Source organism: Engraulis encrasicolus, chromosome 5 (genome assembly GCF_034702125.1).
Source record: "Engraulis encrasicolus isolate BLACKSEA-1 chromosome 5, IST_EnEncr_1.0, whole genome shotgun sequence".
Classification (NCBI taxonomy): Eukaryota; Metazoa; Chordata; class Actinopteri; order Clupeiformes; family Engraulidae; genus Engraulis; species Engraulis encrasicolus.
Window position 1 is genome coordinate 39,251,433 of NC_085861.1, and position 15,117 is coordinate 39,266,549.

Sequence of the window (15,117 nt, forward strand, 5' to 3'; positions counted from 1 at the left end):
AATGCAAATGGAACACTTCAAATGAACTCTAAGACCTTGTATTGACATCTTGGTGATGGTGTAGTAAGGGAATAACACACATCTGACTGGAAAATAGCTGAGAAGCCTACTGTCCAATTACTTTTGATCCCTTGAAAAGTGGGCAACACAGACAAAAAACGTTGCTATTTCATTCTTGTTAATGCGATATGGATGTTAACACCTTCACATTAACGCTAAGAGTCTACAGTGCGCGGCTTGTTTGTTTTATTTCAAATCCATTGTGGTGGGGTATAGGGTGGAAAAGGATGATAATTGTGTTGCTGTCCAAATATTTCTGGCCCTAACTGTAGGCCTATGTTTACATAATTAATAAATTAAAAGTTTTAAAATGTACAGTGTACAGTGTGTAAAAGCCTTTATGAACAACACTTTTATCATAATCAGTCGTTAATAATGACCCAACATACCCAAATACAAAGTAAATTAAAAAGGTATTAATAGGTAGGCCTACATAGGCCTACTATGCATTTCTGATTGCTGTGAGTGTGGCTGTAACACCTGCTCTATCCACTGGCACTTTTAGAGGATACACACAATGAGAGGGAGGGGGAGAGAAGGACAAAACAAACAAAAAAACAAAAACGGCTCCCAAAAAAAAAATCCCAAAACGGCTCCCATTGCCGAGCCGGTTCCTGTCGTTCACTTCAAAGAACCGGCTCTTTGAGCCGAACGGTTCGTGACCGACACATCACTGCGGAGGAAAAGAGGTCACTGGGTTAACGGTTAAGATGTTTGCTCTCAGCAAAACGTGACCAATTCCACCCTTATCGGAACGTGGGGGCGGGCCACAAGAAACGTCTCAAAAATAAAAACAGAAGCTAAATAGCAGTTTTCAGATGCAACAAAAGAAAGTCACCCTGCACATGTGTAGTCAACTAGGTGCTATTCAGGTAGGGTAATAAAACCACAGAGACCAGTGAGGTGAAGATAACACGCTCTAGTCTAGTCTGACAAACCTAGACCTCCTCCACATTCCTGTGATCCGTTTGTTGGCTGCTGACGTTAGTGACAGGAATTCTGCCTTCTGCCTTCTTGCCTGACTGGGGAGCAGTTTGTTTTCGGACGGAGGTATTGCGTCGGCATCATATGCAAAGGTAAGAAAGAGTTTGTTTTAAATCGACTTTTGAACATAAACAAATAAACAACAAAATGTGTCTGTATGATGTATAGTTTACATTTTAAGTTAGCTAGAACATTGCCTTGAAACTCTGATTTGATTTGGCATGTGGAGAAACAGTTTAGGTCAGGGATTGTGATTTCCTGTAGCCGTCATCCTCTCGAGACCCTCGAATACCGAGAGCGGATGCATAGTCTCATAATTTCAATAGTTTCTTATCGAGGTATCAATTCACTTTATATGGCCAAAATCAGTTAGGTAGCCTACTCACACGTGGGCAATGTAACAATGTCGCTACTAGTTTTGCTACAACTATCCTTTATAGTGACAGCTCTGACGTCTGAAGAAGCCCGAAATGTAACGCATCAAGGGATGTTCTAGACTGGCCAAAGTGGGCCAGGGCCCCTCTATATTTCCTCTTGGCCCCTGTGCTGAACAGTAAATGATTTAAAATCTTAATTTCTAACCGCGATATGATACACATTTTTTCATAACATTTAAGACTGATTTAGCCAATGTATTAGAGCTGAAAAAAACACTCGCCGCTTGGTAATTTACTGGGCATGTTGAACTACAGGCCTACAGTAGCCTATAGGTCACAGTGATAGGCTATTTAAGAACTGACTTTTTCAAGACAAGACCATTACCTGCCCACACACTGGGAAGCAAGGTCTCTCATACAATAGACTCCTACATTTTATCTTTAAAATGATCCCCTAAATCTCAGACCCCATGTTTCTTTGATCAATGAATAGGCCTAATGCAAAGCGATTATGAGTAAATGTGGTCTATTTTCAATATCAGTCATTTACAATGGCTACATTGCCAATGCCAGGGGATCCGAGAATTTCAGGCCACCATGAGTCCCAGTCCCCACGTCCAAGCCAGTCAGCAGGTCAAACAAACTAACACCCTTCAAAAGTTGTAAATAAGACCAGTGCCAGTGTCTTACCCCTCCTCATAACATTGTGTTTACAAACACTGCGAGCCCATGTATAGGCGAACCCAGTGGTTTTCAAAGTCGGGGGCGGGGACCCCTGGGTGCCGCAAGGTGGTGGGTGCTAGGGGGTCCGCGGCTGGTTGTCAGGAAAGTATAGCAAAACAAAATAAATATTTCAATGAATTTAATAACTAATGTACACCACCATAAACCAAAATAAGCTTGAAGAATATTCTCATTAGTTAAAAGAGCTTCATTATACTAAGCTATTGCATCTCTGATCATCTTTCTACCATTATCGTTATTATTCTATATATCCAAATGGTGTCCTCCTCCTGACACACATAGACTTTGATTGTGAAAGGAGGTGCACAGAGAAAAAAATAACGTGGCACGACCTGTGCAAGGGGGGCCTTGGCTCCAACGTAGGCCTACTGGTACATGAGGGACCTCGTTGTGGTCATGGTCATAGCGTATGATATAATCACGCAGCCGGTGCAGTTCAGTAAAGCACCTGGGGAGAAGTCAAGTTTGGCTCCGTGTTTATTAATAAAGAGAATCAGCATTCTCTATTTGTCCAGAGAATGATAATTGCTGAGTCAAGTGCTGCATAATCTAAGCTTATTCCTATCAGTGTACTGCTACACATGGGTTGCCTGTTTGGCTGGCACTCTTCAGCCTCCGATTGCAGGTAACTGCTGTCTCTGAAAAAAATGAGCTCACGTGGTTGGCTGCTTGGCATCTTGCCTTCCTCACAGCACACATGTTTGTAAACGTGAAACCTGTGTATTTCTGTGTTGACGTCACGTTTTTCAATGGCATGAAGTTGCTGTACTTCGATATGGCCTCAGCTCACGACTTTAACTGTTAAGAAAACCAATCAAATCAATTTGACAATAAACAATGATCTGGTCAGGGTACAATTGGCTTTCGTGAAAGGAAAGACAGATTGAGATGCCTTGAGAACTTGCTCTTTGGTTGCCTTGACTGTTTTTAATGAAGAGACACAGGAAAGGAAAATCACAGGGGCCACACTGGTCAGTGGAGAGAATAAAACCCTTATACTTCTTATCAGAGGCAGCCTTAAAGGATAACTTCAGCCAATTTAGACAGGCAGTTGTGATGCCCAAACTGCCCTGGACTTGCCAGTAGCTGAGATGTTTTTTTTTCTTCAGCCTTTTCCAAGATCCTGGTCATTGTAATGGGGGCAGAGTTTGTTTACATTTTTCAAAAAAACATCTTGATTTATTCCCAAAAACATCCAAAAGGTTATGCAATATCAACAGACAACTACCAAACAGTGATACCTTTTGGGAAAATATTTTGAGTAGGCCTATGTTAAGAAGGGTTTTAATAAACAAAATCTGCCCCATTACAATAGCCCAGATCTCGGAAAGGGCTGAGCAGAAAAATGCAGCATCACCGGGTGCTGACAAGTCAAGGGCAGCTTGAGCAATACAACAGGATATTGAAAGTGGCAGAAGTGCTCCTTTAACTATAAATCCTTCTAGTCACACAGTTCCCTGGTGAAAACTTCAAAAGGAGCAGATTGTAACAATGTATATAAAACAAATACGGTATAAGCAAATACCATGGATTATAATTATTTCTACAAGAACATTCGGCTGCAGTTCCACTGCATTTTAGCTAATGGGATTTCAGAAACTAGTCTGATAAGTGCTTATCATCGACTTTCAACTCTCTGTGTTCGAGATTTGTTGTTGGTGAAGGTGTTGCATCTCTAGGAGGGAATAGGCTGACTTGTCAGAAACATCTCCCATCGCTGTGCAATATAAGCATAGGCCTACAGCAGTGCTTGACACTAACTTTTTCGCTTACCAGCCATTTTGGCTAGTGGTTTTCCTGACTCACTAGCCATTGGGCCTTTTCACTAGCCATAATTTTCTTAACCATCATAGCAGCTTTTATGAATTATATAATAGGCTGTAGGCCCTAATAATGTAATGTAGGATAATATAATATAATATAATATAATATAATATAATATAATATAATATAATATAATATAATATAATATAATATAATGTGCTATAGGGCCTAATAATTAGAATTGTTAGGCCTATTAACTGATCCATGCATGCATGCTATGCAAAGAACAGATTTACTGATCTGAGGAATGGCATAGCCTGGCCCTATAGTATATTTACCATGCAGAAACACCAAGCACAGTGTTGTGGAAGGGCACAAATGTAAGCTACACGAGAGCAAAATATTTTCGTCTTTAATCTGGAGGGACTTCTTCATATCATATAGGCCTATCTGTGGAGGTCGCCGTCCAAATTGATGCACAAAGTAGATAGCGCAAAGTCATTGCCAAGTTCGCCTGTCCTCGGACATGGATGTGGAATAACACCTCTTCTGGAATATTTGCTTCTAAAAGTATCCACTAGAAAGCACAGATGTGGTAACTACAGAAGGGGCTACGACTTCCTTTCATTCCGTTTAATAGTGAGTTGTTTAAAATACAAACGGGCGCAAGGCGATACGGGCACCTGCGAAGGGACATGCAATGGGATGCTTTTGTGCAGTCTGGAAGGCTACTACTGCGCGGTTTTTAAGAACTTTTTGACAGTCGGGAACAACAAGAAACATGGAGGAATATTAAGGTATGAAGACATAGGCCTACAGGCAAATCAGAAAATAATTTAAAACAAACATTATTAATGCCGCATGTGTCCTTGTCTTATCACTGCGCTAATCAGTCTTGAGACTTTCACAAGAGTAAGACAGACTGACGTGTTTTCCTCTCGCTTTGGTCATTTTAATGTCCACTACTACTAAGTATTGTACTAGTGACGGATCGCAAAACAGGTCAGTTGAGATGAACTTCGCTACTTCATTTGCACGTGAAGGTTTTCCAGTGACATTTCCAAACGCACGCTGATGTCCCGGTAGCTCGCTGTCACTCCTCTTAGCAAGACTAGCTCTATCAGATTCCTGGCTTGCGTGAGACACAGGTGACACGTGACACAGGTGCTTCATGGGTATTGTAGGTTCGCGAAATCGCATTGTATTGCTTTTGCAGCAAAGACGGTCCGAAGAAAAAAACTACAAAATGCGGTGCCTCATCATTCAGAATAGTAACGGACCCGCCAGAATGGCTAGTGAACCTTCGGTATCTACTAGCCAACGCCGACTTTCACCCGCATTTGGCTACCTGCGGGTGTTAGTGTTAAGCCCTGGCCTACAGAGTGGGTTACATCGTTGTCAGTAGGTAGGTCACCACCAGCCTGTTTACAACTGCATCTTCGTCTGTCCCAGTAGCACCGCACACATGCAAAGTGTTACATCCTATGAACCTGTTCCATGGAGTGATCGAGCCTTGCAAAATGAGAATGAGTGAATGTTTCTGTGAAATTTCCTCAAACATGGCCTACCATTTTCTGAACAAGGTATATTAATCTCTGAATCTGAAAAAAAACACAACTGTCAGTGTCTCTACTAAACCTCTACAACTGCTACAGAGCTAAACTAATTACCTGTCCCGTTTAAAATAGCATTTCCTGAGCCCCGAGCAAATTCACAAAAGACTGATGACTGTGATAGATTGTGGCCATCTCCTAATAATGGATCTCCTATTAATTTAGACTAATGTGGAGGCTCTGAAAACTGCAAGGCTGGAGGATGGAGGTCAGACTCTGGTATGCAGACTTGCAGAGAATGAAATGAGACTTATTTTCCCTCCGAGCTCTCTTTTGCACATTTACCTTGTTTGCATTCAAAACTCGCTACCAATGTAGATCACAGCCATTTGCATTTGCTGAATGAGTAATAAGCATTTGGTCTGCAATTGCCTTTGCAAATTCCTCAGTGGTCGTTTTGTTTGTATTGGGGCTAGGGATGCACCGATACAAATTTTTTCACTTCCAATCCGATCCTGATATCTAAATTTGGATATCTGCCGATACTGATACTACTCTGATCCTATACTAAAACCACATATATGCATGGGTTTATACTTGAGGTAGGCCCAAGTAGACTATTTGGACAGAAAAGGGCCAGTAAACCAATTAATAAGTAAAAAGTAACAAGTAAAAAAGTAACAATCCCATCCTAAAAAACTAATATGCAAGTGTTATGATTTCAAATTAACATTACACCTGGCTCAATGTCAGTATCTAGAAAATTTCGACATTTTGGGGAAATTCCGATCCGATCTCTGAATTATGTTGATAACTGAACCAAATACCGATACACCGATACAGAAATCCCATCCCTAATTGGGGCAACTACTGTTTGAAAATTTAAGTGCTGGTTGTGTGACTATTTATAACATGAAGTGAAATGTACCCTAAGAGCAGACAAACATGTTGCATACGTATGTCCCAATGATGCAAGCAGACTCTGCAAGAACCTACACACAGAATGAAATGAGACTCATTTTCCCTCTGAACTCTCTTTTGCACATTTACCTTGTTTGCATCCATAAAATTTGCAACCTATGTAGATTACACCCATTTATACTTGCGGAATGAGTGATAAGCAATTGGTCTGCAATTGCCTTTGCAAATTCCTCAGTGGTCCTTTTGTTTGTATTGGGGCAACTACTGTGTTGATTGTGTGACATGAAGTGAAATGTTCCCTAAGAGCAGACAAGAATGTTGCATATGTTCCAATGACGCAAGCAGACTCTGCAAGAACTTACAAACAGTTAACTTAACACACCCCCTTCAATTCCAAGGGACCCTACATCTCATACATGTTTTATGTAATACATGCACATTCAGACATTTTGATGAATCTTAGTTTAGCTGAGGAAAATAACGTGGGTTTTTATGCAGAATTTGAGTGTTCAATCATTTGTTGCCTTATTTACATTATTGACATTATGCATTGTGCTACATTATGCAATAAATAAGTTAACCAACAAAGAAAAAAAAGAAAAAGCTGTCTGCGTGGCAAATTGCCATGCCACACTGCCATGCCACACCATGTTGACATTGCCAATAACCGAAATACATGGGGAAGTGAGTAGGGCTATTACACAACACTGAATGTGAAGAGTACAAATAGTTCTGTGCGATATTCATGCAGGGAAGTAAAAATCATCAGCAGTCCATCGGCTTATGATAAATCACTCTGTTTAAAACAAAAAAAATCTCACAGAACACCTGCAAGCCACTGCCATTAATCACGATTAGTGACCCATGGCATTTCTCAATAGCTAGATATACCTTTCAAGGATGATGAATAAGTACATGAAGAGTCAGTCTCTTGATGTGTGTCAGATATCCAGAAGACATATGCACCTAGGTCTCAGAGTTTTCCTAAGAGGGGAATAGCATGGGTTGTAAAAATAAGAAGTACAAGGTAAAAGAAGAAGTAAAAATTGTGTAGCTGTGAAATGAGATTCCCCATTCATCACGACATACCTGAAAATAAGTTTGATTTACATATTATGACAAACCAATTACTTTTCTGAAACAAAACTGTGTTTTTCTTTGCAGGCCATGTGGGTGTTGAAATTGGCTGTGGCTGCTCTGATCACGTCTGTACTGAATGTTCCTTTCTCCCAAGCCACAGCACTATCAGTCCAGCAGACTGAGGTGGCACACATCTGCTCAGTAAGTGATGACCAACGCAGCGCTGATTGCCGAGGGCAGCACCTGGATCATGTGCCCAAAGAAAGCCTACCCACTACACTTGAGAAGTTGGATCTCTCCCACAACAGGCTTCAGAGGATTCGCAACACAGACTTCTCCCACCTGACGCGATTAGCAGTGCTAATGCTCGAGTATAACAACATTTCTGTCATCGAGGATAAGGCCTTCGATTTTAATCCCCTTCTGGAGGACCTGAACATTTTCAACAACTCTTTAACTGTTGTGCCCAACAAAGCACTGGCAAAGCTAACTAGGCTATGTAAACTGGACATGTCAAATAATTTCTTCACTGAAGTGGCTCTGGGTAATGCATTTTCCACCTTCACCAGTCTACAGGACCTATCTGTTGGAGGACCGTTTGTTCAAGAACTGAGGCAGAGCAACCTCATTGCCCTACAAAATGTCTCGTTGAATAGGTTTGCCTTTAAAAGTGGTTCAAGTCTCCTCACGTATGAGCCAGGCTCTTTAAGGTTTGTAAAGACCAAGAACATGTGGTTTGATATCGCAGTGGACAATAAACCACATGAGCTAAATACCATGCTTAGTGATTTGGCCAATAAGTCTTTCTATTCCCTTCGTTTCCGGAACCTGTTTGAGTTTGTCTACTACATAGGACAAGAGGATATTTTTCAAGGTTTGAAGCACATCCGAGCACAGCAGCTAATTTTTCACCGTGGCAAATTTAATGAGAACCTGCTGAGGATGGCCTTGATGAACATTCAGCAGAGCAACATTAAGGCCCTCGGGCTACTGTATATCGACTTTGCCCGCTCTCCAACCTTTGTGGATAGTGGAGCAGGGTCCAGCGTGACAGACCTAGCTCTAGACCTGCTTGTTCTTTCGTAAGTGTATATGCGCATACAACAACTGTCATGATTTGAGATACAATAGATTGTATTGATGATCTTGATTGATACTGTCTTTTTTCCTACACAGGGATATAAGCAACCCTGATATTTTACGTTTCGACTGGCGCTTCACCTGGTTCAGCAAGGTACGCAGTCTGTCTATCAAGAATGTCAACTTCAACTTTGTGCCCTGTGATGCATGGCTGAGCATGGGTAGTATGGAGATACTTGATGCCGCCCAAAATCAACTGCAAGACCATGAACTTATCAACAGAAGGTGTGATTATGCAGGCACCATGCCACTGCTTCACACTTTCAATGTCAGCAATAACAACCTTAAAAGTCTCAGTGGCTTTGCGGCCTTCGCAGGAGAGTTCAAGAAACTCCAGGTACTTGATGTCAGCTACAATGAACTTCAAACTGTTGAAGACAGTGAGTGCAACTGGAAGCAGAACATCTCAAAACTAATCGCACACCACAATGCCTTGGTGGTCACAAGCCTGAAGTGTTTGCCCACAACAGTGCAGTATTTGGATCTTTCCTTCTGCAACCTGGATCAGCTTGATGTGAACTACTTCCGGCAAGCTGTCAACTTGCAAGAGCTCCATCTCAACGGAAACAGAATAAAGTTCATCCCTTCAGGTTGGAAAAATCCCAACCTGCAGTCCTTGTTCCTGGACGGGAACTCCTTTGGCCTTCTGAGCATGAACTCTTTCCGAGACATGCCCAGCTTATTGACGCTCAGGGCAGGAAACAACCCGTACCACTGCACCTGCGACCTGTACACTTTCATCCAGAAGACCACGTCCAAAAGCAGAGTGAACATCACCGATTGGCCGGAAAGTTACAAATGCTACTACCCAGAGCACCTCCTGAACACCATGGTTGCAGACTTCTTCCCAGGTCATGTCGCATGTGACATAAGGCTTGTGATTCTCATTAGCGTGGTCACCACAGCTGTTGTGGTGATTGGCATCATGGCAGTATGCTACCTGTTTGATGTGCCATGGTATACAAAGGCCACGTTCCAGATCATCAGAGCTAAGTACCGTGCCCACAAAGAAGGCTCCAGACCGGAGAAGGACTACAGTTACCATGCGTTTGTTTCCTACAGCCACTCGGACGCAGACTGGGTGAACAACCAGTTGCTGCCCTGCCTAGAGGGCACCAGACCCCCATACCGCGTTTGCATTCACGAAAGGGACTTCACGCCGGGGAAGTGGATCATCGACAACATCATTGAGAACATTGAAAACAGCCTGAAGGTAATGTATGAAGGCCCTAAGTAGAGTAATGGATACGTGGCATACAATACATACACATACGTACATAAAAACAAGCTAAAGGTAAAGCAAGGAGGACTAAACGATGTGTGTCACACAACAGAAAAAGTTAATATAGACAACAGTAGAGTACAGTACACAGTACCATTACCATCTATAGGATTTTTGATGCATCATGTAGCAAACTAACAGTGTCCTCCCAAATGAAAGTCTGCTATCATCGATATGATTTCATGTTTTCAATTCTTCATATTTATTGTTCTTCTTCTGCAAGGTCATTGTTGTGTTATCACAGCACTTTGTGGACAGTGAGTGGTGCAACTATGAGCTCTACTTTGCACAGCAACGAGCCATTGGTAAGACCTTCAGTGACGTCATCCTGGTTGTGAAGGAACCCATCGACCCCACGTCCTTGCCAAGCAAGTACTGTAAACTGAAGAAGATGCTGAACACCAAGACCTACCTGGAGTGGCCTCAGCAGCCAAAGCAACAGGTCTTCTTCTGGGCTCAGCTTAAAAGTGTGCTGGGAAAACCCAGCTTCCCCCAACAACGGACCGGAAGCACTCGTGATTCTACTACAAGTGTGCACTCTGTCAGCGAGCTTGCTCAGCTATAGTACACACATTCTCTGAACTACCCAACAGGAACACGAAATACTTTAAAACAAAAGAACTGTTGTTTCCCATGACATGTGAGATGTCCTTTCAGAAGTGTTTTTTATCTGGTGGAAATGAAACACCAGTCACTGTGGGCCATTGTGTCAGTGTGGCATGCGTAACATGTCTCACCCTTAAACAACAAAGTATTGCAGCTGGCTGGACCGGCTTGCATATGTCACATCACGAAAGCAACAGGAAACTCTGCAATCATCCCCAGTCTCCTGGGCCCTCCGTCAACACAGCCTTTGAGGACCCACATGGCCTTCGTGTGGAAAGTCCAAGACTCTCAAACCGAACGCTTGAAAGTGATGAAAGGTCACAACTCAGCGGCTCAGGCGGGATATCTTGTGTCATACTTGAAATAACAAGTGAGCTGTGAGACAGACATCCCACTCTGATGAGGGCTTAAGGCCTGACACTCAGCTGACACTAAAGGGATGAATTCAATCCAGTGGCTCAGGCTAGAAAGACTCATGTGGTGTCAAAGGCAGTTATAAGATGTGTTACCTCATTGGCTCTCTACAGGAATTTAGATTGGTTAGCATGTTTGAGAAAGTATTAAAGTGGAGCAAGAAACTACCATAGATCATCCAATGAGTGTGGAAAATAATGCTTATCTTTGCAATAATGTAATGTTTCCATCTTGATATGCTGTAGGCTGTATTAGCTCTGATATGAACAAAATCACAATGTAGATGTTTTGTTGCATTATTTATGTAGCTTGCCCGTCCTTCTACACTCAAGGCAGAAATGGTGAAGTCTTTGAATGAGGCATAATGTACAAAACAAATAATAACTTTATATTCAATGCAGGTAACATTCTACAGTAATAATGCAACATGCCCCAAAACACAAATGACATCAAATAACACACTACTGTAGGCATGTGGGCTACACACATTATCATTGCACACGTATATTAGAAGTGGCATCTTTGGGAGTTTGTATGACTGCTGACTGGACTAGAATGTAAGAATTATAGGCCTATGTAGCTTGATCTGCAGAGCAGAGCAGTTTGTAAGGGCTATGTTAGTTATAAACAGAATGTTCTGCCTCAAGATGTGATGATGTTTTTCTCCTTATGGGAGAAAAGGTGAGGAGTGTCAATAGCCCTTCACATTTTCTGAATTAAAAGGGTAGATCATGTGCCTGTGACCTCATTTGCAAATGTTTAAAAGTACATATTTATCCATTTTGAACATCGGCACAGAGATTTGTAGATTATGATTACAGAGATAGGTTTGCTTGAAATGTATTAGGCCTACAGTATGATCACCATCTGATTTAGTAGGTACTGCATTCCGAGTGGCCAACTGACTGGAGGGAAAAAAGCTCAGTTGGCCCCCTGCTGGTGGTATGGTTAGGTTTGGATTGTGTGAATAATGTCATGTATGACAGCTGCAAAAATTATTTGTAGGCCTATAGGTTATGTAAACGCTATCAGAAAAGCACTGCATTTTCCAGAGTAGACCAATATTTCTTTCTCTGCTATCAGATTTTAAAATAAGGTTTAAAGTCCAGAAGAGGTCAAAAGAGGTGTCACAGGCAAAGACATTTTAATAATGTTTCATTAATGGGAAAGACCTTAATGACTTCTCGTTATGGGACAAAAGCCCTTGGCTATATTTCTGCAATTTGTTGGAGAAAAAAAGTTATAAAAAACGAAACGTTCATTTTGGAACGTGTTTTACCCACTTTGTGCCAGCGGTTATAGTTTGAATTGTAAAATTATTATTTGTTGGCCTATGACAGGGTTTGCTTTGAGAATAAAACCTTCATCTTAAAATGCTAGGCCTATATTTTCTTCTCAGAAGCCTACTGCCCATTTTGATAGCAAATTGTGAAGTTATCAAAGATTTTGATAAGATAGAAGCACGTTAACTTGGTTGGCTTGTAAGACCCTGGCTTGTCGTAATTAGAGATGACATCTTGTATTTCCAAAACAAGGTAAAGGTTGGTGCAGGCTTTCCAGGTCACTAGGGTCGACATGATGAAACCTGACATCCCCATGGGCAACGCGTGCGGGGGACGCTCTCGTGCACCTGAAGTGATCCTGGCAGGCCGAGTGAGTGATTTCCCAGTGAGTTTGTTTCCGCAACATCTGGTTGTTGTGGGGTTTTGAATGAGTTCGACAAATAAGGTCGTAAAATTGCCTAGGTTTAAAGTAATCTGCTAAATATTTGGCTTAAATTGCATCTTAGGCACTCTGGAATGTCCTTCTATTTATTCAGACCGCGAACAACGTAGGCCAACATTCAAATAGTTCAAATATAGTGCTCTGTAAATTGAGGTCTGGTCTGCATAAAATGAACCACCACCACGCACCTTTTCCTTTCCTCCCTACAAATGACGTAGCCCCGTCTGTTACCTGAAAAGCACCTGCGCACCTGCTGTAATTGTGCGGACGGTAGGCCTACGACACAGGGAGGTGGCGCTTTCATGAGTCAGTGAGCAGCCGCTTTATAGTCCTCTGTATTCAACGCGCAGTATTCATTCTCCTCATCTCTCGTCTACGCGGTGCAGAGGTAAGTTTTTAAATAGGTAACGGCAGGTAATTTAGTTCATTTCATGGCATATCTTTCGGTGCTGCTGTGCCAGGAGGCAATTGTTGAAATAGTCTGCGAACGAGTTTGTTACGAGCACCATTGTCTCAATTAACTTGCAAGGAAATAAATTGTTTCTCTTGATTTAGTAGGCTAAAAGTAACCCCCCCCCCCCCAGACTTCGCCACGTAATGCTACTTGTGTCAATGCTGAGCCGTGCACTGCAGGTGACTATAGCCTACAAACAAGATGGATACATTGTATAGCTTGGTGAAAACGGGCCTGTATTGTTGTAAGCCTTCTCTAATGCAAGCAAGTTTGTTAGAATGTGGAGCTTTGTTTGATGTGGCAGGCTTTGAAGTTGATTAATGTCCATTGCACCGAGTGGTGTAACGTTGATTGGTATGGTTCCTTTTGTTAGTTTTTGGCAAGACCTGATAACATAGTTGTGCTAATGGACGTTCACGTTCAAGTTCCAAAACACAAACAAAAGATGATGTGCATTATTGATGCAGTTCTGTCTGCTCTTCAAAGGTCTCGACGTAATTGATATTTCACAGGCAATGCTTGGCACACAAGTCGCTCCGAATGCGCAGCATCCTACTGGAGACAGCGTCGGTGTATGATGTGAACCTGTTACGCAGTGTTAATGATGTGGTTCAAAGTTAATCTCGTGGCCTATTCAGCAAAGTAGAATTACTCAAGAGTAGGCTATGGTGGTTGTTTAAGTTAACATTAACAATGCGATTGTTTTTCAACTAGACTACCCCAAGGCAACATGGCGTCCCAGTTGGAACAATCAATGGAGGGCCTAATTAAAGTGTTCCATAAATACTCCTCAAAAGAAGGGGACAAATACAAGTTGAGCAACTGCGAGCTGAAGAGTCTCCTGCATGGAGAGCTGTCAGACTTCCTGGCGGTGAGTTGGAAATGTGCTTACTGCCTACTAAAATAGTTTTCATGACTTGACCTCTGGCTTATGGAAAATCTTTTCCATGTGCATCCTTTAGGCCAGTAAAGACCCAATGGTTGTGGAAAAGATTTTGACAGACCTGGATGAAAACCGTGATGGGGAAGTTGACTTTCAGGAATTCGTGGTCCTTGTTGCAGCTCTCACTGTTGCCTGCAATGATTTCTTTGTGGAGAGCATGAAGAGCTAACATGTGGCCTTTTTACACTTTCCCCTTAAGATTTCTATACACAGCACATTTTTGTCACTGATATGAGAAAAAAAAACCGTTATGTACCATTAGAACATGTTTGGATTTGAAAATAATTATTGAAGTGTATTTAAAATAGCATGTAGTATGTTTGACCTCATCATCTTTGTAGCAAGTCCACAGTAAAGGTCATGTTTCCTCTCAACATTACATTTGTTGTCTTTTTTTTGTCATGGATGACAAAACGGTTCCTTTTAATCCCAGCTCACTAATTAAACCAGGGCTGTCAGGTTATAGTTGACTGACTGGGCAGAGCAGCAGGCCATTATTCCCCCTTGTCACTCATGGGACCGCAACCTTTTGTCATGCATACCTAGCCGTAATTGATAATGTCAAGCAAGGGATTGACAAAGAAAGGGTAGTGAAATGGATCCCCCATACATGGACCTGTTGGCAAGGTTTTAAAATATTACTGGGTGGATGTTTACACAGAAAGTCAAAGAGTCTGTTCTCTGTCTGAAATGCCACAGACATGTTTCATGTTTCATTTCATCAAGGCTATGAAGGAATATTAGCATGGACAAGGAAACATTTTCCGCAATCTCCCTAGAAACAACCTCCCCGGGGCTCTTTCCTTATTTTTATTTATAGGCGCACAACTTTGGGAGATCCCCAGGGAGCAGCACTTTCCATCAGGGGTGGAGCTATAGGGGGAGCGAGCAGGGCAATTGCCCCGGTGCCCATGGCCCTCCCGTATTGGTGGTAGGGGCCCCATTATGACCTTTGCAGGTCTTATGGGGGGCCCTATCAGTGTCTTGCCCTGGGGCCCTGTATGTAATTGTTCTGCCACTGCTTTCCATGCTTTCTACCTACTACTGGATGTGGCAGAGTAAAAACAATA

General features: G+C 42.2%; 2 protein-coding genes across 2 annotated transcripts; both read left to right on the plus strand.

The window, feature by feature from the left end:
• The first annotated feature begins 1,041 nt into the window (after positions 1-1,041).
• On the plus strand, positions 1,042-11,659 carry tlr18 (toll-like receptor 18). The gene is made up of 4 exons (XM_063199306.1): positions 1,042-1,136; positions 7,568-8,565; positions 8,660-9,836; positions 10,129-11,659. Exons 2-4 carry the CDS (start codon positions 7,571-7,573, stop codon positions 10,468-10,470), a joined length of 2,514 nt encoding a protein of 837 aa, XP_063055376.1. The 5' UTR covers positions 1,042-1,136; positions 7,568-7,570; the 3' UTR covers positions 10,471-11,659.
• A 1,229-nt stretch (positions 11,660-12,888) lies between these two features.
• Positions 12,889-14,426, plus strand: s100a1 (S100 calcium binding protein A1). The gene is made up of 3 exons (XM_063199308.1): positions 12,889-13,038; positions 13,819-13,975; positions 14,067-14,426. Exons 2-3 carry the CDS (start codon positions 13,835-13,837, stop codon positions 14,214-14,216), a joined length of 291 nt encoding a protein of 96 aa, XP_063055378.1. The 5' UTR covers positions 12,889-13,038; positions 13,819-13,834; the 3' UTR covers positions 14,217-14,426.
• Positions 14,427-15,117: the final 691 nt, after the last annotated feature.